We start from the raw sequence: 27,904 nt of genomic DNA on the forward strand, positions 1-27,904 counted from the left end.
ATAATTTAAGAACTGAGTTTTGTGGCGCAAGAAATCCCCTTTGGTTTTGTCTGCAGTGTCTTTGAAGGTAACTCTAAAAGGAAGTACCTTGTAGGGTGTAAGGGTTTAAAGAAACTTTTTCAACTTCACTTTTAACTTTAGAAGCCCAGAGGCAAAGCAAGTGCACATTTTCCACACACCTTGGTACGATAATTTGCAGGAAACATTATTTTCTGAGAAACTGCTAAACTGATAAAGATCGGACAGTGCTCTGGCAACTGGGAAGAGCCCTTTATATATTTTAGAGACCTGAGAATTTTACCACCTCTCAAATCGATTAAGTCTTTGCCTTCTAAGTTCTTCAACTGATGGCTCTTCCGGTGGAAGCCAGAAGCCGTAGGGTCTCCTCTCATTGCCGTAATGTCTTGGGCCTGTTAAGAAAAGCAAATACCAATCACTGTCATCTTCCGAAATCTACAACAGGCATATTTCTGAGGATTTTTAACATATAGTTTTATAATGTTAGGTCAGACGCAAATCTGCAAGTTACTGCTGCTAATATACTAGGCTTTATAGTATGTGTAATAATTCTGAGTCAAAAGAAAGACTTGTCAATGGAACAATTTACGCTTTCTCATCAACATGACCCGTCCCCTTGAAATTTCTTACATTGGCTCCTCTGTGATGAAATGCATCAACTGCTGTAATAAAAAGGGGTGACCACCACCCCATACACATACACACCTCATATCCCACACTACTTTTCCGCCAGTGCTCTCTTTTTGTCTCCAGTAGAAGACATATAGCTATCAAATTTTCCAACCCCAAGAAGAGAAAAGAAGTTCAGTTTAAGCTCTCGCTCTCAAAAATAATTTCTTCTTTTGCTGAAAGGAATTTCCAGTGGAACAAATAGTTTGTGGCCATGCAGTGTTGCCTGAATATTTTAAAAAAACTGTCTGTGTTCAATTATCATTTTGGAAAAAAAGAACAAGCAGCAATTGTGTTTATGGACGAGCTAAGCTGCAACTCAACTTCATGAGAACAACAGGATACTGGGACTTCCTAAAGCAGGGAAGAGGTGAGCTTCTCTTCCCAACTACACATCTATGATTTTGTCAACTAGGGTGACCATCCAAATAAGTGAAGAAGGATGGCTCAGAGAGTCATGGTCTTTTGATTTTGAAAAACAATTGGGCAGTGAGGTCATTTTAGGTCCAGAGTGATGGTGGACCTAAGATATGTACCTTTGCATCAGCTGCTACAAGTTGTGCTGACTACCAACAGTTTATAGGCAGCTTGAAAAAGGCCTAGACACATTTATGAAAGGTGTAGCTAATAGTAACTGATGGACCTGACAGCTAACTGAAACTTCCATGTTCACAAGCAATGTCTCTCTGAATAGCAGATTCTGGGGACGAAGAGCAGGGAGGGCCATTGCTGCTATGCTTGAGCCTCTGGCAGGCTACTATTAGAAATGGGATGGACCTTTCACCTGATCCAGCAGAAGAGTTATTAGGCATACAGGAGACAGAACTGTGCATGAAGCTGTGGCTCTCTGAGGTTTCTGCCAACCCTGCATAGTCAGCTGAAGAGCCAGGCTGTTTTGTTTAAATGTGTCTGCCTTGGGTGTTTAGTTGTATTATTTTAAAACCATTTTTTGTTGTTTATATTGTATGTTTATAAATCTTCTTGAGAATTATGTGAAAGGAGATGAGCAAAGCAAAACAGCAAATCAAGCATTCACACAGAACACTTCCTATGTTTTTCCCTATGTTTTTAGCTGCTCTTATTTTTATCTGTAAGAGCTGTATTTTATCTGTATTTTTACCTTGAGGCCCCGTCTGGTAAGAAGGTGGGTATAAATAAATAAAAAATTAAAAATTATAATAATGCCAATATTATCTTGTTCATTTAGAGGAAAGAAGCAAGAACCATACAATTTACTACAATTAGAATATTTATTTACACAAAATGGAAGAGTGTTTTTAAAAAATGACATTGCAGCCTATAGTGCCAATATGCAATTCAATATGCAAAACACAGGGCCCTTCCAAGCTCACTTTGCTTGGATCATAACCTTAGTTACTAGCATGAGGATAGCAAGGGACAGCTAAAGGTGGGAAATTTCCTTAATGGATGTTTGAAACCCAGGAGAACAAAGGAAAGACTGAAATAATCAGAAATGAGAAATGTTCATAAGCAAATAATTGTAGTTCAGATCTCACAATTGCTTTAGGTGAGCAAGACTTGTGTAGTACAATGGGCAGAAAGGAGGATAGATTAAACACAATAGTTAATCACCTTGAAGAAAAGGGAACACTATGCCTGCTATAGAGGAATGGCTGATAAAACTCATGGACTTGGCTGATATGGCAAAGTTAACATGTTTAATTAGAGAAAAATTATTGACATTTATTCAGGAATGGAAACTTCTTATGGACCACTGTAAACGTGACAGCAAATGTGTCAGATATGCTCTGGTTTTTCAGAGTAAAAAGCATCTTTGCCTAAAGTAAATACAAAAACAAGGAATCAAATTTAGCATACACTTTAGTATGTATGGGAGGTTTCTACTACATCTAAACATCAAGGATTAAAATAGTGACTGCTCTAGTGAACGATATTAATTTAGATGCTGATCATGCTTCAGGAGTTCCAGGAGATGGCACCAGAGGCTCACAGGCAACACATTAGAGGAAAGTAGGGCAAACTCCAGTCAACAAAGCATTCCGCATAGTAAGCAGAATTAGGCTTATTTTGAAACAGATGGGCTCTACAGAAGCTGCAGCACTGAATATTATAGAGTTGTTTATTGTCTGGCTGGTTTGAAACCCAGGGATTATTTGCTAGCAACTAGCACTTTCTGTGTCACATCGGGTTTCATCTAAAACAGAATAAAGTGAAAGCCCACTGGGATATATAGATATACATTTTTTCTACTAATCCACTGTTGAATTCAGAACTGAAACTTGCTATTATGTGGTCTATTCAGCACAGGAGTGCTTTTTTTTCTGGAAAGATTAGCAGCATACCCGACATCCTAACCCTGATGTAGAACAGCTAGCTAACAGATTTTGTCAGAGCTGGGAATTGCACAGAAGTACTACGAAAAAATATTTACCACTGTTGGCACTTGTTTTTGAAACATCATTTTGAACACCCACCTTGGAACTCTCGAGGGCATTGTGAGGTGGTCATACTCTAAAAAAGGCTTGTTAAATTTGCAAAGCAACTAACAACCTTCCCAATCATGAGTTGGGTAGAGCATGAAGAACACTTCAGTCTTGAAGTTTTAAAAGATGCAGTTATTGTATGCCACTGACTTGCACAGTATATCACAAAACCCCTGTGTGCTACTTGTAGAAGAGTTAACAAACTTTTGTTCAGACTACAATGTTATCTAAGAAATAGTAACATGAGGTGTGAGTCATCAAAATTCCACAATAAAACTATTAGCATTACGAGAACAGAGGGTAGTTGGAATGCAACAGCGATAATAAAACGGGGGACTTGAATACTTGAGAAATACAAAATGAGTAAGAAAACGTATTTTACTGAACCAAAGCACTCAATCCAACGTGCTCTATAAATGCTCTTGCAGAGATTGGTCCAGTAAAAGAGGCTGTCAAAGGTTATAAAAACACAGAACACATGATAGACCAAAACCCAATTAATTATGAGTGCCTCAACTACAAATTTTGCCAACTATCTTTACTTGGTCTTGACTAGATGCAACTTCAGCTGACTCATTCTTAGTCACAGCTAGACACTCCATAAATGTGATGGATTCAGTTCAATTTATCATGGGCTGGATGGAGGAATCCTCATAGAGCAGGATAGTTAACTGGTGGTCATCCAGATGTTGCTGAATTGTGACTCACATTATCCCTGACCATTGGGTAGGCTAGCCAGGCTGATTAGTGCTATAATTCAGCAACATCAGGAGGGCCACAGATCCGCTACCTGTCCTAGAGCAAAGCAAAGCCCAGTTCTACCACCATCCACAATCTGACAGTGAGGCTCTGCTATTATAGGGAAAGGGAGGCCTGTATGCACCTGCACATCCAATTTGGTCAAGCTAATTCTAGGATCTAATGAGCGTGGGGCCATAAGATGCAAAAGAACAATGTTCTCAGGTTATAGAAGGCAATATTCTGACCCTGACAAAGGGATTCCTTGGATGGTCCTAAGAACAGGACCAACGGGTTCCAGAGTAGTACAAAAAAATTCTTCAGCATGATCATCATAAATTGATCTCATCATGATGGGCATTATGTACTGTCATGCTGGCAAAGAATTTCAAATCAGCTGATTATACTAATGCTGCCCTGTACAACAACCCTAGGCTTTCTTACTATAACTTTGGAGACCTATATGGTCAATTTCATCCTTCCTGCAGGGAGCAGCAATAGGAATAGCACAAGTCATTGACCCAGGAAGTATCACTTTCTAGCATTTCTTGGGGACATCAGGAACTACCTAGAGTAGGTGTGAGTAGGAAACATGTGGCCCTCCAGATGGATGACAATGTCCATTTTCCTGGACCACTGGTCATGCAGACTGGGCTGATGGGAGTTGGGACACCAACAATATCCATGAGGAACCTGCATAAGAAACTGAAGGTAACAAACCCAAGAAAATCCTGATAGGTAACACAAGATGTTTACAGCCTTTCTTGTAACGTTAAAATCTCTGCTTGAACATATAATCCAAATGTTTATTTTTATGTATCATTTATGTATCCCCAAATAAGATTATGATGTATCATTTGGCTTCAGTGAAACATTTAGGGTTGCCATATCTCGAAGAGCAATAATGGATCGCTATGACAACTCTCATTTTACATACCCATGAAAAAGAGGCCATGTCCTGGGAAAAGAGGACATATAGCAACTCTACAATACCAAGAATGTTGGTTTATAACTTCAGGCAAGGAACAAGCACTAGAAGCAAACAAAGGTTTCTTTTCACAAAAATCTTGTTTGATAACAAACAAACAAAAAAGCCAACATATAAAAATGTGGAAAAAATGTGACCTGTAAATAGACTGCTTTCTGTCTAGGATGTTTTCTTCCTGGTTGCCAACAACTTATTTCTTAAAATAAAATGGAAATATCAAACCAAACACATTTCACAAAGTCCCAAAGAAAATAACCTTGAAGGTCATTTTGAGGATTAATTACTACGTGCATACAAAACTACGAAGAGTTTTACAACTTGCTCAGAATCTCTCACTGCAATGGGTACAGTTATTAGGACAAGAGTTCTTTCTAAACACGTGTCTGTAACATGTAGATTTCACAATGAATTTCATAATCAAATAATTTCACAACTGGTTGGAAATTCCCCCCTAATTTATCAAGGGGACAAATGAAAAGTTTTAGTAACATTTGAACAACTGGCACCAAACGACAACCTCGGTTTTGGCTTTAATTCATCTCGGATGAGAGACTGTTTATTCCCTAACAACACTGTTTGGTCTTGCTAATTATGTTGTAATGCCAGGGCATTCTTTCTTGTGTGTCCAAAGTTCACAAAGAGCTTCTGGGTACTGTATAAAGAATACATAATGCATTACCCAGCAGTTTTTCCCCCCTATTGGCAGTACAGCTGGGCTTGTCTTTCCAAACAAAAAACAGCAACGTATATGACAGCACTCTATAAAAGACACACTGATATTACATTCAAGTTGCGGGTGGGAGGGAAATGCTTCTCCACAAAAAACAACAACGGGCATTTAAAATGCGTACAAAGCAGAAATGGGCTGAGTAAATAAATGGGAAGATCTTGGCAATGATTATTGCTCCCTTGCACCTTTTTGCTTAGTCTTCAGCATCACTGCCATTTTTGTTCCAAAGGATGACAAATAAAAGAATTGGTATAAGTGATATGGTCCCCTGTAGTTATCCTATTTCATTAGGAAAGAAAGAAAGAAAGAAAGAAAGAAAGAAAGAAAGAAAGAAAGAAAGAAAGAAAGAAAGAATATGCTTTTAAGTCCTATTCAAACCCCTTCATCAGGAACTGGGAACAAGAGCAAAACATGTCAGAGATGTCACCTGGCTACTTAGCCACCTTCCACATGAACATACAATTCAGAGATGCTGCTTCTACAAACTTCAAGAGAGGTTTCCAATGGCATGGTGTGCTACTGTACATGAACAGCCAGCTGCAATAAAGCAACAACCACAGAGAACAATTTTTTCATAGTATCCACTGGTTCCCAGGGCCTATTTGGACACTCTCCAAAGGTCAGATTTCCCTCTGAAAACATGGGGTGGGGAGAATAAAGGTGGCAAAGTACACACTGTGTGGGTGGAAGGAACACTAAAGAGACCTTCAGAGATTGATTAAGTGGATCCAAAGTCCTCAGAAAACACTGCAATTTCTAAGTGAGGCACCTCCAGGTCTCCAGTGCAATTAGAGTGGCTCAGTAAGAGATCTAAGTTGTGATCATCAAACACAACTATATATGTATATGCACATGGGTGACTTTCACAGGTAGACACCCTGAAGTCACACTACAGAACTACTCATGTCATTTCAACCTCGGGTTGCGAACGTGATCCGTGCAGGAGGCACGTTCGCAACCCTCAGCATTCGCAACCTGCAGCGCCGCATCTGAGCACACACACAGGTTGCGATTCGGTGCTTCTGCGCATGCGCAGAAACCCAGAAGTAACCCATTCCTGTACTTCCGGGTTCGGAGCGGTGCGCAACCCGAAAACGCATAACATGAAGCGTCTGTAACCCGAGGTACCAATGTATTTCAGCAGTAGTAGTCATACTACTGATGGCTAATTTTGATTTCCCCAGATCAGAACCCTATGAAAAGCTGAAAAAGTGGCTTGACTTGAAACTAAATTACTTAATTTCAGCACGAAAGCAAAAACAAATCAAACATTTTACAACATCTAGGAGTGCTAAAACTGCCTCTCTTCCAATGACATCAAATATCTTCCTGCCCCGATCTTCAGACACAAACTTGCATTATCCCAAAGACATTACTTCCCTTCTGAAGAAGCAGGCTTCTAAGCAGAGAAAAACTCTTCTGCGCATGTTTTTATTTACATCACTGAATGGTCCAACAGAGCATTCTAGGTAAGTCTCTCTTGGCTAGTGTTTCTATACTGGATAAAGAATCCCAACCAAGATAGACCTCTTTCCATTAACATTCTGCTTACTTAGACATTTTATATTACATGGTCAAAACAGTTAAGTAATGTTTTGCTGTACTTCATTGATTTTACAAGATGAGCCAAACCCATAATTAACAGGTTTATTTGTTTTAGATTTTAAGCATATCTTAATAACAGTGTGTCAGTGAGCTAACTATGGTTGTGGGCAAGATATCTTAACAAAAACAAAGTCCAGCTGTGTCAAAACAAGATCAAGTATTATATGACCATGTTGTTGGTACCCTCCCTGTTTCTATGCCATACCTTGTATAGAGACATGTATTTTTTTTAAGTTCCTGTGTGGCACAAATATCCATTTCAAAGCCCTGCTAGAGGAAACCAAAGGAATATGAATATTATTATTTTTTTATCTGTGCACAATATATTTTAAGATTTGTGTGCCCACATTTCTGTGATGTTCATCTGTTTCCAATTATTTGTTTGTATTGACTGTATCAGAGACACACCATCACTGACATCTTTTATCTCGTTAGCAACTTCAATGTGTATTATTAGTAACGGAATTTACTGACTTTTTTGTAGTAATTTTCATGTGGGAAGTAAACTAACACAGCTGTGGCTTTGTAAACAGAAGCCAATCATAAACCACTGTATTTCCTGGAAACACAAACTAATGAGCATCCAGAGCTATTTAAAACCATTATTGAACACTATATAAGAGGCAGAGCACTTGGCACTTCCTGCATCCTGGGCCAAGAATTGGAGGATGTATGAAAGTTTTAAATACTTGCATTCTAATAGGGAGAAAGCTGAGATATTACATTCAGCTATTGAAATTACAAAGTTTTGAGTTACACAAAGCAGAACTGGAAGATCTATCTATAAGTGTGAATGTGAAGACAAGTAGCCATTTAAGATGGACAGTCATCAAATAGCCAGAGACAGGGTCTTTTGTCCAGTGGTACCCAGACTGTGGAACTTCCACCACAGGCATATTTGCCTAGCACCAACATTATAATATTTTCTATGCCAAACAAACACTGTCTTATCCTCCTGATTCTCTGATGGCAAATAATACAGATACGATTATTATTTCAGCTGCTCTTCTGTATATTTGAAGCTGGTTTAAAAAAATGATTTGTAGGGTGCCTTGAAGACCAAACTTGAAAGAAAGGTGGGTTAATTTAAAAAGAGAAAAAAGAGAGAGAAAGGGTCACTTTAAACTGCTTTGTGGAAAATCCATTCAACATGGAATGAGTGGTAGGAGGAAGGCTAATCCTCAAAAGCTACAATTGCTATTCCAGTAATTGTTCTTGCTTTTACCAAGGTTATAAATTTTAAATTCCAGACATGTCTTTAGAAGATGATGCAAGTTATAGTTTCAGACAGTCCGAAGTTAGCCACACTCCAGTGATATGATACAATCACCGGGGTAGGAAAAAACAAGATTCCATCCCCCTGCCTGAAGAGACAATTTACCCCACAGATGAACTCACATTATTCCAATCACTATGAGCTGCACATAAACAGCAAGAGTAACAGCACACCACACCATGGTGTCATAGAGCTGTCTGCTCTGTAGACATGATTATGCAAATATGCTCTCCCACACACTATGGAGAAGCAGAAACCCTTCAGCCTCACCAGCCAATACCACCCCTAGCATTTGACAAACAGATGTTAAGTGTGAAGCAAAACACACCCAGAGTCTAACCCGACTGAATTTTTTAAAAGCTTTAATTAGAATAATTATTAAAATAGAAAACGGTCAGACTTTAAAGAGACTCAACGCACAACATACAATAATAGAAAAAGTCAGCGGCTAACTAAACAAATATTATGTAAATATTAAATACAGGCTGTGCAGAAACATCCAGCCTTATTCAGTAAAAAAGTCTCAATCATCCCCAAACCTAAAGCGAGAGAGACTGGTTTATAACTTCCACACACAAAACCTCAAACTCAGAAATTATTATAGGAATTCGTCATTAGTTTTTGACCAATTTATTCTGCTGTTTACTCTTCAAATAAAATCATTTACAAAACAGCAGCGGCATTTCCAGGCTCCCTGCCTTCTAGGTCCTAATAGTAAATTTAAATTGATGGCCCCATATGCTTTCAGACATGTTGTTCCAGTGCATCTTTAAGATAGGAGTGCCAAAACCACCTAAGTGTTTTAAGACTAGTCTGCAAGCCAACACTGCACCTGCTACTGAAAAAATGAACCATGAACAAAGTTAAACTTCGAGAACAACAGGAAAAAAAGAAAATACAAATTTATGAGGCTCTGCATAGGTTCTCAGTAGAAAGTGAGATTCCTTACCTCTATCATTCAGACTATTTCTGAGGGCCCTTTCAACCTGTTCTTCTTCATTCAGTCCACCAGTATACATGCTGTAATCTCTCGTTGAGTGCGATGGGTAACCTGAGTATCTAAAATTCTCTACACAGATCACACACAGAGAAAGAAAGTGTGATACCAGGAGTGACTACTATATCAAATTACAGTATTGAATTTGTTCTACGTTTTCCCTCAACCCTCCGGAGCAGATTTGTAGAGGGTATGGGGGTGTGGGGAGAAAGAGAGGAAGGGCAAGTTCCATTCCTCAAGTGGAAGTATTTGTGCTAGTGGTAGAACCTCACTGGATACTGACCATTATATCTGTAACTTGCTTTTTAAGAACTAAGAGGTAGGTAATAGTGCAAGGAAAAATGCTGTGCATACTGTAGTAATCACAAAAAAGAAAAAGAGTCTATTAAAGCCTGTTGCAATTCAGCTAGGCCCTAAAAGGATGCAAACCCAACTTTTTTGCACATGTCCCTATTTGCACTGATAATCACACATGTAAGTGGATTCTGTATGTTTGATTCCTAAGCCCAATCCAGCAACTGAGTCTACACTCTGTGTGGTCTAGTAAAATTGTCTAGTGCTCCAGTGATAGCTTGCAAGGGTGAGCCAAGAGCTGAATTCACCCATTGGATGATCTCACTTCCTCATAAAATAGTTGATCAACACACTTCCAATTTCTTTTATTAGGCTGCTGTGTGTGCTCAGCATGATCAGGGTGTACATGAATAATGGTACTTTGTTTGCTCTTTTTATTCATGAACAAGGATAATCATCTTCTGGTAAACAGAGCAGCAATTAAAAGACCAGCATAAACCAAAATGCTCTCCTTTCCACTTATCACTGAGAGAAAGCTCACCAGCCCTAACACATCTGGTAATACAGGACACCCTGGCCAGGTAGACCTCTCAAATACCGTATTTTTTGTGTATAAGATTTTTATTATTATTAAATGTATTAAATGTTTAAAATTGGGGGTCGTCTTATACATGGATAGTGCAGAGGGGGGATGGGCGATTGGCAGCAACCGCAAGCAGGAGACGGTCAGTGGCGATTGGGCAGGTGATTGGTGGCCGTGGCAAGGCCTGCTAACGATTGGCTGCTGCTGTGGCAATTGGGCGGGTGATTGGTGGCTGCAGCAAGGCCTGCTGGTGATTGGCTGCGGCAGTGGCAATTGGGCGGACGTTTGGTGGTATACCACTGAATGAAACTGCCAGTGATCTGCCCCTCATACTGGCAGAGGGTGAAACAATCTGCATGGGCGAAGTGCTGATACAGCTTGTTCCTCCCTCTACTTCTTTAAACTGAGTGGCTGAGGAGTGCATCTCTGCCCTCGCCTCAGCCAAGCAGTTTTACGGAGCCTCCAACCCACTACCGCTTGCACAAGCCTCTGTTGAAATGCTCCTGCTTGCACTCAAGTAGGATTGGGATCGGGGCTGCTCAGCTGGCAAGGTGCAGGCTCCATCACACTTTTCCACTGAGGGTGCGCAGCTGCGCTCCCCTCAAGGGAAAAGTGTAAAAGAGCCCCCACCTTGGAATCAGACCCCCTGCACCATGTGAAGGCAGTCAAGCGGAACATGGGATGTGTTTGGGGAAGGTGGAGACACCCCAGCAGCTGCATCTGAGAGTCCCTGCACTGCCTTTGATGCCTGTCTCCACCTTGCCAGGCGGTGCTCCTTTAGACTTCTCTGTTGAGGGGAACACAGCCGCACACCCCTCAATGGAAAAGCATGACGGAGTCTGCAGCCCCGATCCTGCTCCTGCAAGAAGGAGTGGGGTGGGGGATCTCTCAGCTGGGAAGCGGGGGCTTCATGTTCCCCAGCTGAGCAGCCCCCATCTCACTTCTGCTTACCGGGACATCAGGGCTCGCTCAGTTGGGGGCAGGAGGCTTTCCTGCCTACAGCTGGGCAGCAGGCTGGGGCCAGCTGCATTGTCCCCAGCCCGCTAGATGCTGAGCTGAAAGCTCCTCAGGTCCCACCATGAGAGCTAAGGCAGTTTCTCCCAGTGCCTCGCCAGCTGGGGCTCATGCAGCTTGTTTCAACATTGCGGTTTATCGCCAAACTGCGATGTTTTGCTGACAATATATCGCGATGTTGAAAACCTAAGCCCATCCCTAATCAGAGCATGTGTGGGCACACACACTCACAACGAAATCAGCGCCTCAACTCCAAAACTACCACAGCTACACACTTTATAAATCTGGTTAATGGAAGGAGAATTAATGCATGTCAGCTACATTGGTGAGCAATCCTTACCTTGGGGCTAAACCCAGTATAGTACATCAAACACCATACTTCCCTTGACTCAGAGGGCAATGGTATTCAAACATTTACATTCCTGACACTAAGAAAAAGGCAGAGGCACCACAAAGCAGATTGAAGCACTACAGAAACAGAAGAGTGCTCCAATCTCCTATGATATTTCCTGAGCACTTTCAGATAAGCGAGTACAACCTAAGTTACTTACCTGAATTGTATCTGTTTCTTTGTTCTGAAAAGTCAGTTTGAGAGCGAAAGCCACCTAGCAAGAATGTATTTAATATTCATAAGCATTTATCATATTGCCCTTTTACAACTTTGAATTTGACAGATTCATCTATCTAGAAGTATAACTGTTACAATTCTATCCTGTTAACATGTCTATTGAGTTTTGACAATTTTCTTCTAACAAGCTGAACAGCAATACTGAAGATGAGGTGAGAGGGGAGGATACTGAAACTGTAGGGAAAATGTCCCTCAACTGCTGTTTGCAAAACTAGCATATCTATTTTATTTAGAACATTGTACTCTGTTTTAGTGGCAGCCACCACTAAAATACAACAAAATACATAGGACCCCGTCCTGCAAATGTGTCTTTAAATTGAAACATGTAAAAGTATGCAGCTCATGAAGGATGGCACTTGTTAATTCAAGTTTGCTTACAAAAGCAGAGCTGATTCACATGCCATTTGTGTTCAGGGTATATTCCTCCCTGCTATACTGTTCACATACACGTTGTGTGCAGGAGGACATTCCTTGCAAAGAGGATCCCTTAAAGTGAATTCATGCTGGTTTCTAAAACACACAACAATCACTCCCCTCTCTATGATAGATACAGGCACCTTGTCAAGGCTCTGCTATTGTGTGTCCACATGAATAACCCACACAAGAACAGTTCAAATGCTCCACTTTAAATGAGAACTGATGTTCCTAATCTCCTAGAGGATAAATTATAATGTGTTAAGGATTTGTCAAACCATTCAATGTGAACGTAACTGCAGATGCAAAGCCACACTTAATGGACAGAAACACCACATAAGGATGGCTTGAAATTTATGAAGTAAAAGCTAAGTATTCATGTTCAATTCAATTCAATGAACTGTGAATTATTGGTAAGACTCAGGGTCATCATTCCATACCTGAGCATGCTTTCATGAGCATCTTCAGAGGTCCCATGGTGTACATTAGCCCAACAAGAATACCTGCCAGATGCCCTGCAAAAGAGGTCCTAAAAAGAAAGCAATCCTTTGTGAGAGGTTGTATTGCTCATGATTAGATACATTCTGTACCCTCATTATCCCAAATCAGACCAATTAGTCAGTTTGCAGCCTATGCTCCACTTGGTGCATTTTAAATTGTGAAGACTTTAATATAACCAAAGGAACAACATGTATTTCACTGTCCAATTTTGGGGGGGAAATAATGAGCGAAAAGAACACTGTCGTCTTTATGGATTATTTATGATCCAATAGGGCTCCTCTGATGTACTAACTTGTACAGCCATATTCAGAGACTTTATTAATTCTGCAAATTCCAATACAGAAAAAGTTAGGGTTTACCTATCAATTAAGAACTGTTGCTCACTGATGCGCACAGGTGCATCAAAATGATTAAGAATTTTCACAACACAGAAAAAACTGAAACATGGCACAAATCTGGTCTGGGCCTTTTTTTGCACAGACAGATACGAACTAATCAAAAAAATTAATTTAGTTGGAAAAGATTAAAAATTAAACAACAGTAGCATGAAAAAGCATCACTGAAAAAATATTGGGTGTTTGCAAGCTAATTGTTCTTTTAAGTTAACTTCAAATAACAAGTTACTTTAGATGATAGATAGATAACGATAGATAATAGATAGAGAGATGACAGCATTCCAGGGGCAAGGATCATGTAGTTTACAAGACATCTAATATTCAAACTAATTACTCAGGTTCCCTAGGAAATTAGAGATACTAGGGTCCTTAGTGCCGAGGGCACTTTTTTCATTCCAGATGGCCACGAGGAAGGAAGGGTAGCCTCATAGAAAAACTACAAGTAAGCTTGCGGGGGGGGGGAGCAGTGGCAAGGAGTAATGGCACTGGGGCAAGCTTGGCTCATAAAAAGCTGGGGAGAGGAATTACTGAGTTCATCATTACAAGCCTCTAAGTCACTTGAAAATCCCCTTTCAGTATCCAACTGTAGCTAGAGTACTAGGCATACACCAAACTAGAACTTGTTAGAATTTTAACCATGTCTCTCTTCCACATCCATTCACAAATGGCCAAAATGCACCATAAGCATCCCTCCAAAACACTCCAATCGCCTTTTATTGGGCTGAAAGCAGAAACTGTAGCAGCTCTGGACCTATGTAGCTCTGCTTCTTCACATTTCTTTTATCTGCTTGTTGAGGGGTAGAAGATGGGTGTGAACGTTCTCAAGTCACATCTCTTTTGTTTTGTGAAAGTTTGATCTGGAAAAGTTCAAAGAGTTTTGTCTTGATGGAGACTTATATCTGAGACTACTTCATTAGTTTACCTCCTTTCTACTGAGAGGCCAGATTAAATAAAGTGTGCTTAAAAAACAGAGTGATAAAAGAATGGATGAACTGACTCCTAGTGAGAAAATCCACAAAACTTCAAGCCAAGAGGGGGAGAAAGCATAGCCTATCATGGAAATAAACCCATGGTAGATACAGCCAACTGCACAATTTATGTTCTTTATTGCTAAATTAAAACTATACAAAGTAGGCTGTGTAGTAAAGGATAATAGAGTTGAGACAGTATTTGAATGCAAATGAGCCTGGATTAAACAAAAACCAACTGATTTAAAGCTGTTCTGTACAGAAAACTTCTATTGTTCCTTAGTGTTAGCTAGCATTCCCATTTCTGGTTATTTTGCAATTAAGTTGAAGTGTTGAATAAGGATTTACCAGCCCCAATTTGACTAAAAGTGGTGGTTCTCCAGTTAGCATCATTCAGAACCTTTTCTTCACATATGACAGAAAGCAGGGGAAGGAAGGAACCCTATGTGGCACCAAGAAAATACCCATTTCATGCACAGTATTGTATATCTCTAAAAATTAATTAAAACATTCCAGTCCTTCAACAAACAACAGAAGAAACTGTTTCCAAAACACCTCTTGCTAAAAAGCATTGCTACACTATAGAAAAATGATACCAACTGCATTCCTTACTTTATGCAAGTGGTAACTGCTGTTACCACTTGATATTCTGAATACATGAGACTGTTATCAGCAGTTGTCATGGAATCAGCCATCATGGATTATTGCATCTTATCCTATCAGGCTATTACCTAACAATGACAGACATTGTTCTTTGTACAGGGCAGGTAACAACAATTTCCAAACAAATTAAGGTGACTCTAATCAGTAAAGCTTGCAGATACAATTAAAATCCAAGCAAATACCCTAATCCTGGCAATGAAAGCCACCCCTACAAGATCTTATAGCACTTCTTGGAGATTCTCAGGTTCAAAAGCCAAGTCAACTCTTCCAGTGGGGTATGAATCTTCTGATTTCGAGGCAGCCAACAGGAACACCCTTACCAGTTACTGTATATTATACTGGCATAACAAATAGCAGACAAAGATTAAGCAGGAAAAGAACATGTTAAAATGTTTGCCCAGTAAAACGTTTGCCCCTAAGAGCTTGATTTAGCAGCTCTCAGAATAAAAAATGCTATAAACAAAGAAAGAGATTGCCACTCTTATATTAAACATTTGACCAGTGATTTTTGCCTACACTGAAATAGAAGAGGATGATGGTTGGCACATCCCATTCTGAGCACTTGTTGATACAGCAAGCCTCAAGGGGATAATAAAAGTTTATGTGCAGTTGCAATTCAACACATTAATAATGGTAGCCATCTTCTAAAGTGGAGAGGAAAATGAATTCTTACTTAAGTGAGTGAATTTGTGAGACGAAAAAAGGTAACTTGTAATTATACAGAAAATCAACTGTATATGATGGGTATGATGCATCAGTTCACACATACTGGCAAGACAGAAGAATGAGTGGGAGGGTAGAGGGAGTTGGGAAAGAAACTGTGTGAAGAGCAGGTGTGATTTGAGAAGGTTGAATCAACGAGGCCAAAAATGAGTTGGGGCGGGAGAGTTGACAAAAAAGAACCTGTGTGGGGAAAGGAAACAAACACACCCCTTGAATTGAAGAGGGATAGAAACCTTTCCTACTCTCTTCAGCAACCCATATATTTTCAGCTCCATTTTTAAGTTTAAGATGGATTTCTGCACCCTGGCTGCTTATTTTTCCAAAAAAGACCCAACAACCCAGTTTGGGTTTGTGATTATTTTAAAATTGCTATGCTCTAAGCAGTAAGAAAGGATAGAAAAGAAGTATGAAAAAGAAAGCCTGCTTAAATCAAAACAATCTGCTTGGATTAAAACAACAACAACAACACTTCAATGTTTGGAAGGGGTAAGTCACATAAACCAGAAAGTATAGAATATGTGGCAAGAAGGAGGGTGAAACACTGTCAAAACTGATGTTAAGGGTAGGGTGCTCTGAATCAGGAAGCAAGCACTGCAAACTGGCAGAACTACAATGGGCATAAACGAGACATGATTATCAGTGATGTGGTAAATGCAGTTCCTATGCTAATCTATGCCTAATCTATGTCACAAAAACTCACTTAAGAATTGTAAATGTCATTAGAAGCTCAATAAAAATTGATTCCTATGCATATTTTATCATAAAAATATGCAGTTTGACTTTATTGTAAACAGCCCTATTTCTTTGAAATGAAATAAATACATTTTCCTCCCCAGAAAGCTTCTCTGTATATGCCATTTGAACATGTTCCCCAGTTTTCATATAAAAACATACAATCCAGAAGGGATGCAGGCTTTACTCTATTTGTAATGACATCCATATACATATATAATTATTTAATGCAAGTTGTAGATAAGTCACAGGATACTTACCCTGGGTTCAGTAAGTGAATTGCTACAAGTTCTAACCAACAAGCATACTTATTGGATATAATAAATCCCATGACGTTGCTTGACCCACCTGGGTGATAGTAGTTGTTAAGAACTTTCAAAGCAAATAATACTCCTAAATCAAAATGAAGCAGAACAACAAATTAAGAGAAATTTTCATGTAATATGAAAAACAAAGAACACAGAAGTTTTGCTGTTATTAAAATGCTTCCGTGCTCCATTAAATGTCTTTGTTCACGCTTCAAACAGATGAAAAAGACAAACACGACTCCCCAATTTTCTGTCAGTATTTTCTGCAAAATAATTTATTTTGGTATGGGTTGTAGCGGCATATACCATATTTTTCGTCCTATAAAGCGCACCGGCCCATAGGACGCACCTCATTTTTTGGGGGGAAAATGAATTTTAAAAAATTATTCCCCCCCCCAGCCCTGGCTGCCGTCCCAAGCCTTGCGCTCACCTGCCCGAAGCAGGGGAAGCCCTCCGGAGGGCTCCCCGTGCTTCGGGGCGACAGGCTGCCGCCCCAAGCCTCGCGCACCAGCGGGACCTCCTGCCGGGCGCGGGAGGCTTGCAGCCTGTCGCCCCAAGCCTCGCGCACCCGGTGGGACCTCCTGCCGGGCGCGTGAGGCTTGCGGACACTCGCGGGGGCTGCAGGCTGCTGCCCGCAAGCCTTGTGAGCCCGCGGGTACTCCCACCGGGCTTGCAAGGCTTGCGGATAGCTTCCTGAAGCCTGAAGAGCGAGAGGGGTCGGTGTGCACCGATGCCTCTCGCTCTCCAGGCTTCAGTGAAAGCCTGCATTCACCCCATAGGACGCACCCAGATTTCCCCTTCATTTTTGGAGGGGAAAAAGTGCGTCCTATGGGGCGGAAAATACGGTAGATATGGAAATCTAGCTGCATGTGCATTTTAATGATTTTATTTTGAGTTGTCAATTTAAAAAAGACATACGAGGAAGTACATCAACATAAGAATCTGGTTATGTCCTTCAAGATTATTTAAATTTAGGGCGCAATCCTAAAACTGCATCGTTGGGATGATTGGGGAAAATGCATCATAAGCATGCCCACAAAATAGAATGAAGCTAACAAAATTAGTTATGTAACTGAAAATAAGTATGTTCATAAGTACCTTGTGCTCATCATGCCCTTCAAGAACATGATTTTAACTCCAACTCCTAAATGCAAAGTATGATCCTTCTTTAGAAAAGCTAGCATTTCCAGTAAAAAATATTAATCTTGTGAAAAAGCAGTGGATATATTACCTGAAAAGCCAACAGCACAACTCTGTTTGTATGAAGGAACATCCAGAAGTTCTGCAAGAGCAAGTTCCAGAAGCATGTACACAACTCCAATTAGCAGAGAAAATATTGTAATGATATATCCAAACCATAAACTTCCAAGCCTCCTCTCCAACTTAATTCCTTTCCAAAGCAGGGAGACCATATTAAAATATAGATGCCAATCATCCACATGGTGAAATGGTGATAGATATAAACGATGCCAATCTCTTCTGTAAAGACACTCGGTGACACTGATGCATGTTTTGTCCAGTCGTTTCACAGGTTGTAAAAAGAGAAAAACGTTTGCTGCCAAAGCGGCAAGTGTCACAGGTGGAATGTTAGAAACTCCAACTTGGAAAATCTGAGAAAGTAGCAGAAATAGTCCAATATTTGAACCTTTCTGTCTTCGGTGCATAATCACTTCTTTTAATCAAATATACTGCCACTTGAATACTGCTGAAATCCAAATATAGAAATGGAAGAATAGTAAGATGTTTGCAATAATTATAATCGATAACAAAACTTTAAACAGTAAGTTCATACTGGTTTTCTTGTATACAACTCACAGCAATGGAGACAGGTTTTTATAAAACCACTAAATGTTTGTGAGGCAGGGGAAGAAATTGGTAGTGGCTAATGTTATCTTAAAAAAAAGTTCAGCTTCTTAAGTATGGCCCATATACAGTAAGAGGAATCAGGGGAATAAGCAGCACAAGAAGAGCACCTGCAGTTCTGTAGGAAAAGTGTATTCTGACCCAGTAAAATAGAGGTGGGAAAACCTTTCCAGCCCAAGGACCACATGCCAAAAGCAAAAGTGGGAGAGCAATAAATGTTCATTTGTTCACACATCCCTCTCTATTCTCAATCCATGGAAGCAAGGAGCATTATCAGAATTCAACGAAACATTGCAGGCAAGCAAAAATATTAAGGAGGGTGCAAAATTGGGCTGTGAAAGAGGGGATGTGGCTGGGGTGGGGGTGCAGCCTGCTGAGAGACCCAAGAGCCAGATGGAGCCACCTGTAGGGCAACATTTGGCCCTCAGGTCTGAGGTTCCCTAACAATGCAGCAAAGCAATGAACAGTTCCTCTTAATTGTCTGCAATATTTATAAATTTTATAGAGTTGTAAGTTCTTTCAGTCAAGAAATTATTACATTTCCATATGGCTAAACACAGGTAAGTATGCATTCTGATTGTGAAGTAGTGAGGAGGGGGAGGGGGAGAAAAAGCGCAGCTGAGAAGGTTATTTGGAGTGCAGAAGCAGCAGGAAAAAGTTTACCCCAGGCTACTTGTCTACCCCAAATTTTCCCCTTCCAAAACTGCTTTTCTATACACAGTCCCACATCAGGGCTCGGTTTCACACATTTACACATTAGCCCTTGTAATGAATTGAAGCTAGAAACCAAAACAGTTATTCTGGAACACCTCTCTGGTGTTTTTGGAATGTAATGTATTGTCAACATGACATTTCCAGCTACTTAAAACATTCTTCTTTCAACCTCTGCTTTGCTTATTAAAAGGCTAATGAAGTTTTAGACAATGCAGGATTTATTCTGTTTCCTACAATGATTTCCAAAACATGCCAAAGCTTTCAAAATGTACATACTTACAGAATAATCTTCAAGTGGATGTTTGTCTTTAACTTAAAACTGCCACGTGCCTACATTTTTGTCACCTACACAAGATAAATGTCTGCAACTACATATTCTAGGAATTTTATTGTTCTGCATAAGCTAATGAAAGATGCATGTTTAAAACTGAACAACAGTACTCCCATTTTCTTTGGTTAAAATGTTTGTGTGTGTGTGTGTGTGTGTGTGTGTGTTAGGACGCTGAAGAATCACGCACAAAGAAAAATAGCAAAGTAATATAAGAAAGCAAAACAAGATTTTCATGGTGCACCATCTTGAGCTCCTAGAAGAAAAAGGTGGGATATAAATGCAGTAAACAGGAATAAGAATTAATTTTTAAAAATGTAAACTAAATAATTAACAAAGAGGTGCTCCATGGAGGGATGCTGGAGTATTCTGGCAAAAACAGAAACTGGAGCGGAAATTGCTGATGCTTGCTTATGCATTCCATGTCTGGAATGGAAAGGAGTCCAGTGGTTGCAATTGGTATTCACTGTTGTTGCTTTCAGGCCATAAATTATATGCAGTTGATTACATTTCCCACATTGTTTTTTCCTTTGGTTGGGCATTGCTTGTGTTTTTTTGTTTTTTAAATGTAAGTTGCTTTTAGCCTTTTAATAATAAATAATATATAACAATAATAAAAGAAAGCAAATCAAGTGTAGAAAAACAACTAATCTGCACAACATAAAAATGAAACCAGATTACACGTGCGACTCCATCTCCATAGTCTGCATGTTTACCTGCAAGTTCCACTACATTCAACCCTAAATCTGCACTAGACCAAGGCCTTAAATCACAATCCTAAACACACTTACATGGAACTAAATGAATTTAGGACTGGTTTTCAGGAGCACAACACTAATCAAAGCTATAATAACAATTTAAGAGTGCTTTATGGTTTATACAATCCACAGCAGAAAAGAATGGGATTACATTTGTAATCTATTCATTGGGTGTGTTCAGATGTACTGCCGCACTGAGCCTCAGGCTCAACCATTTCCCCTCTGGTTTGGCTGCAAGGAGTTCAGAAGCTTTCGTTTCTGGTTTGAATTAACCACAGTTTAGCATTACATTCAAACTGTGATTAATCTGAAGTATGTGTTGTTGAAAGAAAACACCTTCATAAATCATAGTTTGAAGCTTCCTTGCAGTTTCAAACAAACCATAGCTAAAACTAACTATAGTTTAGTGTTAGATGCAACCTTTAATTGTGGTTAATCAAAAACTCACTGTGACGACCAAACACAGATGTTGCTTTTAAGGCAATACATTAATATTCAGCCCTCAAGTGGTGCAATGGGTCAGTGCACCTGACAGTTAACAAAAAGGTTGTGGTTTGAGTTTACCCAGGGACAGCTGTGGGAAGGATTCTTGCACTGCAAAGGGTTGGACTGGATGATCCTTGGGGTTCCTTCCAACTCTACAATTCTATGATTGTAACAGTGCAATTATATACATATCTACTTATAAGTAAAGGGACGCGGGTGGCGCTGTGGGTTAAACCACAGAGCCTAGGACTTGCCGATCAGAAGGTTGGCGGTTTGAATCCCTGCAATGGGGTGAGCTCCCGTTGCTCGGTCCCTGCTCCTGCCAGCCTAGCAGTTCAAAACCACAAAGTGCAAGTAGATAAATAGGTACCACTCCAGCAGGAAAGTAAACAACGTTTCTGTGCGCTGCTCTGGTTCGCCAGAAGCTGCTTAGTCATGCTGGCCACATCACCTGGAAGCTGTACGCCAGCTCCTTCGGCCAATAAAGTGAGATGAGTGCTGCAACCCCAGATTCGGTCACAACTGGACCTAATGGACAGGGGTCCCTTTACCTTTACCTTACTTATAAGTAAGTCTCATTGAGTTCAACTAGGTATATCTTCAGATTAGTGGGTATAAGATTGCATAGAATCAGAGTTGGAGGGGAACCTAAGGGTCAACTAGTCCAACACCCTGCAATGCAGGAATCTCAACTAAAGTACCCACGACAGAAGGCCATCCAACGTTTGCTTCCAAACATCTGAGGAAGGAGAGTTCACCACCTCTTGGTGGGAGTCTCTTCCACAGTCAGTTGCTCGCAAGTATATCATGGGGGACTTTGTCAAAAGCCTTACTGAAATCAAGACGCACTATGTCCACAGCATTTTTGATTCACCAAGCTTGTAATTGCAATATAACTGGATAATGTCATGTTGGGTCAAATTCCAGAAACTTTTTTAAAAGTGCCTCTCCACACTAGTAGTTTGGAAGAGCTACAACATCTGATCCTAAACACACAGAGCTATGGAATGATGAGTATTATGCAGGCATTTAGGATCTGTGCAGTAGCTTGACAGAGCCAGTGTGGTGTAGTGGTTAAGAGCGGTAGTCACGTAATCTGGGTAACCGGGTTCGCGTCTCCGCTCCTCCACATGCAGCTGCTGGGTGACCTTGGGCCAGTCACACTTCTTTGAAGTCTCTCAGCCCCACTCACCTCACAGAGTGCTTGTTGTGGGGGAGGAAGGGAAAGGAGATTGTTAGCCGCTTTGAGACTCCTGAAGGGGAGTGAAAGGCGGGATATCAAATCCAAACTCTTCTTCTTCTTTTTCCAACTCCATTTCCTTTTATCTTAGACTTTTCATGAATAATGCTGTTTGATAGCTTGTTAAGACTCACTTGCTTTTCAGAACCATGCATGTCATAACTTGCAATGGAAAAGCAATGAGGTAGTTCAAAAGAAATCTTCCAAGGTAAATTATGTAAATAATTTGTAAGCATATTTTTGCTTCCAGGAGCTGAATCACACAGGGTGAAATTCATTTCAGCCGAATACTGAATATTAAATATAAAACAAGGGTCATTTTCTTAAGCAAGTTCTTGCAATTTTCTCGGCACTTGAGGGCTCACTTTTACATGACAGATCTGCTTGTACCAGGATGCAGTCATTAAGAGACTCGCTTTAATCATCTTTGTGCCTAGGTCCATTAAGATCAAATTTCTTTTGGACCATATACAACTGGTGATATCAGTTTTGGTAAACTCCTGTCATAATTTTATCTAGCCACTACTTGTAATGTACCAGGGTGTAAGTCACATAAGCAGAACTTATGACTGGCATTACACATGATGTGTAAAAGGTAGTCAAAGGTCTTATTTGTAACAAATTACATCACATTTACAGCATATATGATAGTAACTAATTACTGTACCTGAACTTAGTAACTTAGCACAACTGCAACATCACTTCAGAAAATGCTACTGCAACAATAGCTGTGGGTAGTATGTAACTGAAAAGTTATCCAAAAGGGTTCTTGTGTTTTTCTAACTTAAAACAGGCAAATTAATATGGTACAAATCTGGCATATTTTGAAAATGCCTGGCAGATTTGAAGAATATAAACAGGATACAGGTTATCACACTGAAAACAGAGTAAGGTTCTTCACTGGCAACAGAAAGGCACTTTGCAAATTTCACCTGCTATAGGATTGCAGTAGAGCAATAAGCAATTGAAATGCATACCTTTGACATTAGTTTGATCAAGAAATAATGGCAATCTCAACCTGACAGAAGCAGTAAATTCCATGTACCTAGAATGGAGGAAAGAATGAATGGGAGAGATCAGGAACATTAATACTGAGAATATTAATACCTAGCCCTCCACCATTATCTTGGCTACAAAAGTTAGCATAAACTTGATTACATATGTTGCACTTGGGGTTATTAATGACTTCTCATCTTTTTGGAGGGAGGCAGGGAAATAAATGACAGATCTCTTTACAACGCTAATGAAGAGGTGTAAGGACCAAAGTAGACGTGACACAAGAGGTATGTGAATATTAATCCCCTTATCCCCCACCTTTTACAATGAAGAGTCTGTCAGTGGGCTGAGAGGAGTGTGAATTAGGGCTTACCCACTTTTCTTTCCTCTGCACCTTCCAAGCACGGTCCCTGCTTTAAAGCTCCATGTGCTCCTTCTGTTTGCTCTAGCGCTTTCCTCATGAAACCCATTCTTTACCGCTGAATCAGAGCAAGTGGCAATCCATGGAAAACCTGAATTGCTATTTGTTGCACTTCAGCTGTAGAGTGGGTTTTCACAGTGAAAGCTCTGGGGTTGGGGGGGGAGTGTGGTTGGACACAGAGCTTTAAAGCGCAGGCCTATGTCTGGAACGCTAAGTGTGGATAAGCCCTATGACTGGCTAACTCATTCCCCCCCCCCCACAATTTTCTCAATGTGAAGCACCACCCAACGTGGTAAATGTACAAATGCCCATGCAATAAGAGCGGTATGCTATTGAGTGCGACAATGATAACCAAAACAGCATCAACACAGAGCAAATCCAGGCACTTGTGCTACAATAGTACTGGGAATCAAATTTAAGTACTGTAGTGGCAAGTAGAGGAAGAGTGAAGGGCCAGGAAGGGAGTTTGTGCTACTAATTTAACATCCCGTTGTAAGAAACTAATGCCGAATATTAGGCCCTCTTTGTTGAAAGCTGTCAGGTTTTTAAACTAAAGTCCTTGAGAAAAATTTAACAATGACTGAGAAAGAGAGATTTCAGAATGAGACAGGTTTAACAGTGGTTAAGAAGGTGAAATACTTGGGGATTAATATGACAGCTAAAAATGGGAACTTATTTAAAGACAACTATGAAAAATGTTGGTCGGAGGTTAAAAAGGATTTAGAAATATGGTCAAATCTGAAGCTTTCCTTGTTGGGTCGAATTGCTGTTATAAAGATGAATGTATTGCCAAGAATGTTGTTTCTGTTCCAATCATTACAAATTTTAGACAAGATGGACTGTTTCAAGAAGTGGCAGAGAGATATTTCTAGATTTGTCTGGCAGGGCAAGAAGCCCAGAATAAAATTTAAAATATTAACTGATGCAAAAGAAAGAGGGGGATTTGCCCTGCCAGACCTTAAACTCTATTATGAATCAGCAGCTTTCTGCTGGTTGAAAGATTGGCTGCTTCTTGAGAACACAGACATTTTGGATTTAGAAGGTTTTAACAATGTTTTTGGGTGGCATGCATACTTGTGGTACGACAAGGTTAAAGCACATAAAGCATTTAAAAACCATATTGTCAGGAAAGCATTGTTTAATGTCTGGACAAGATATAAAGACTTACTTGAAAATAAAACTCCAAGGTGGTTGTCACCGATGGAGGCAAAGGCTCAGAAAAAGCTCAATATGGAGGCCAAATGGCCAAAATATTGGGAGATTTTGGAGCAAGAAGGAGACAAATTGAAATTGCAGAGCTTCGAGAAACTAAAAGATAGAGTGCGAGATTGGCTTCATTACTACTAAATAAGAGAGGTATATAATTTGGACAAAAAAAATGGCTTCCAGGTGGAAAAATCAAAGTTGGAAACAGAACTGTTAGATCCCAAAACTAAGACACTTTCAAGAATGTATAACTTGCTGTTAAAATGGAACACTCAGGATGAAACGGTTAAATCAGCTATGATTAAATGGGCACAAGATGTTGGGCATAACATTAATTTTGCTGACTGGGAACAGTTGTGGAACACTGGTATGAAATTCACGGCATGTAATGCCTTAAGAGAGAATATTATGAAAATGATATATAGGTGGTACATGACACCAGTCAAGCTTGCAAAAATCTATCATTTGCCCGATAATAAATGTTGGAAATGTAAAGAAACTGAAGGTACATTCTTTCACCTTTGGTGGACGTGCCCAAAGATTAAGGCTTTCTGGGAGATGATATATAATGAAATGAAAAAGGTATTTAAATATACCTTCCTGAAGAAACCAGAGGCCTTTCTCTTGGGCATAGTTGGCCAATTGGTGCCAAAGAAGGACAGAACTTTTTTAATGTATGCAACAACAGCAGCAAGAATATTGATTGCAAAGTATTGGAAGACACAAGATTTACCCACACTGGAAGAATGGCAGATAATAATAATAATAATAATTTTTTATTTATACCCCGCCCTCCCCAGCCAAGGCCTTATTACAAGCAATAATAAAAACAAGATGAATGATTACAACTTAAAAATAAAAATAAAATACAACATTAAAATAATGGAACATTAAAATATTAAAATGTAGCCTCATTGCAGAAGGAAAAGAAAAAAGAAAATGGGGGGGGGGAGGGAATCAAATTGGCTCCAAGCCAAAGGCCAGGCGGAACAACTCTGTCTTACAGGCCCTGCGGAAAGAAATCAGATCCTGCAGGGCCCTGGTCTCATGAGACAGAGCGTTCCACCAAGTTGGGGCCAGTGCTGAAAAGGCCCTGGCTCTGGTTGAAGCCAATCTAACTTCCTTAGGGCCTGGGACCACTAGGGTGTTGTTATTTATGGACCTTGAGGCTCTCCGTGGGGCATACCAGGCGAGGCGGTCCCGTAGGTACGAGGGTCCTAGGCCGTGAAGGGCTTTAAAGGTCAAAAGCAGCACCTTAAATCTGACCCTGTACTCCACCGGGAGCCAGTGCAGCTTGTAAAGCACTGGATGAATATGCTCCCATGGCAGAGACCCCGTGAGGAGCCTCGCTGCAGCATTCTGTACCCGCTGGAGTTTCTGGGACAGCTTCAAGGGCAGCCCCGCATAGAGCGAATTACAGTAGTCAAGCCTGGAGATGACTGTCGCATGGATCACTGAAGGTGATGAAGGTGATGGACTACACGGAACTGGCAGAAATGACTGGCAGAATCCGAGATCAGGGAGAAGAGGTGGTGGAAGAAGACTGGAAAAAATTTAAGGACTACTTGCAGAAATACTGTAAAATTAATGAATGTTAAAGGGATGTTGGATTGAAAATAAGCAGTTTTGGTAAAAAGATTAACAAGAATATGTGAATATGGATTGACAATGGTTTAAATATATAGTTTTAATAGGTTAAGATATTGGGTAAAGATAAATGATAGAGGGTAAGGATTTGCTGAATTAACTGTGAACTGGAATACAAAAAAGGGGGGGTGAGGTCAGGAAACAAGTAAATGAAATATAAGACATGAAAATATTGATTTTTTTCAACTTTTTCTTACTTTTTATGTGTTTTGTTTTTGTATTTTTGTAACTCTTTATTATTATTATTGTTATTCTTTTTATTTTCTATTCTTAATCTTGTAACTTTTTATTGTCTGTAAAATTCTAATAACTATCATTTTTTAAAAAAGAAGAAAGCTGTCAGGTTTTTATAGCACGACGTTTCTGGCAGGTTGTTTTAAATCTTAGGTATTGTTTGCTTAGCCCCCACCACATACCTTTATTTATTATAATTTATTACTTGAGAAGTGTTATCCACTGGGAGAGTAGCCTGGCACTATAATTCTCTGCCCTTACATTTGATGCAAAAATCATTTTTATATACCCAGGCCTTTGATTCTTAATTTGGAAACTAACTGGTTATGCTGGTAGTCTTGTTTGTGCTCACCCTTTAGTGGGGTAGGCAGGATTTATCATTTTCAGATATATGGGTAAGAATTTTTGGCTGTTGCTGTTTTTACCTCTGGTCTTCATGGGGGGGGGCGGGTTTGCCTTCACTCTTCTTCTTTTTTAAGTTGCTTTGAGGCATTTGGCACCCAAAGCAGCAAATAAATATAGCCAACAAAGCTGGGCTACTATTGCTCACAAATAACCTTGAGCCTGTTTCAGAAGGGCCACTGGACCTTTCTATTTGGGCAAACTTGTGGATGAAAGGCGTTTGCGGAGAGGGGTGGGTGAGGTGTTTTCGGTTTCAGACGCCTTCCAGGCATGGCCAAACCTGGCCCTCCAGCTGTTTTGGGACTACAATTCCCATCATCCCCGACCACTGGTCCTGTTAGCTAGGGATGATGGGAATTGTAGTCCCAAACCAGCTGGAGGGCCAAGTTTGGTCTTGCCTGCTTTAAGACAGAGAAAGGAGCAGGGCGAGGTAAGCAAGGCAGGTGGACCCAAGTGTACAGAAAAGAACGGAAGCGCCATTCCTCCGACGCCACCATCTCCCGGCCTTACAGCTAAGACACGTCAGAGGACAGCGGGGCAGGACTGACGTGCCCCCCCAGCTCCAAATTAAAAAGCTGAGGGGGAGGGCGTTTCCCGACTCCTCAGTCCGACGGCTCCACTTTCCCTTCAGGAGAGGGAGGGACAGGGAGGGAAGCGGCTCCCCACCGCCTCACACGCTCAGGTTAGGCTCCTGAGCGGGACCGTCGCAACAAACAGGCGCTCCCCCTCCTCCCAAAAAAAAACTTACGTTCGGCGAGCGAGCGCGCGGCTGCAGGCGGGAAAGAGCAGCCGCGCCGCCGCGCCACGTGACTCGCCCGAGGCCCAATCAGAGCCCAGGCAAAGCAGAGGTAGCACTGTGATGATTCATCACTTTGCCCCGCCGCCTCCGCGGCGCCCCCG

The 27,904-nt window shown here is 40.5% G+C and overlaps 1 protein-coding gene across 5 annotated transcripts; it reads right to left on the reverse strand.

The window, feature by feature from the left end:
• Positions 1–255: 255 nt before the first annotated feature.
• RHBDD1 (rhomboid domain containing 1) lies at positions 256–27,885 on the reverse strand. 5 transcript variants are annotated; one of them, XM_082223506.1, is made up of 8 exons: positions 27,753–27,852; positions 23,076–23,143; positions 17,941–18,411; positions 16,662–16,794; positions 12,860–12,948; positions 11,929–11,982; positions 9,439–9,558; positions 256–410 (listed from the first exon to the last, which is right to left on the reverse strand). In XM_082223506.1, exons 3-8 carry the CDS (start codon positions 18,371–18,373, stop codon positions 298–300), a joined length of 942 nt encoding a protein of 313 aa, XP_082079632.1. In that variant the 5' UTR covers positions 18,374–18,411; positions 23,076–23,143; positions 27,753–27,852; the 3' UTR covers positions 256–297. The 5 variants fall into 5 exon arrangements, with proteins under 5 accessions (XP_082079632.1, XP_082079631.1, XP_082079633.1 ...); XM_082223505.1 differs by having other exon boundaries at positions 17,941–18,414; XM_082223507.1 differs by lacking the exon at positions 23,076–23,143 and having other exon boundaries at positions 17,941–18,414; positions 27,753–27,885.
• Positions 27,886–27,904: the final 19 nt, after the last annotated feature.

Source organism: Podarcis vaucheri, assembly GCF_965113315.1.
Source record: "Podarcis vaucheri genome assembly, chromosome: 5".
Classification (NCBI taxonomy): Eukaryota; Metazoa; Chordata; class Lepidosauria; order Squamata; family Lacertidae; genus Podarcis; species Podarcis vaucheri.

Bases quoted from the DNA above. Each gene is read 5' to 3' on its own strand.
- RHBDD1 (XM_082223507.1), bottom strand. From the start codon at position 18,373: ATGCACCGAAGACAGAAAGGTTCAAATATTGGACTATTTCTGCTACTT. The intron at 12,949-16,661 runs GTAAGTATCCTG...CTTTCTTTTTAG, and splicing joins ATTCACTTACTGAACCCAGG to GACCTCTTTTGCAGGGCATC. The intron at 9,559-11,928 runs GTAAGTAACTTA...TGATCTGTGTAG, and splicing joins AAGAAACAGATACAATTCAG to AGAATTTTAGATACTCAGGT.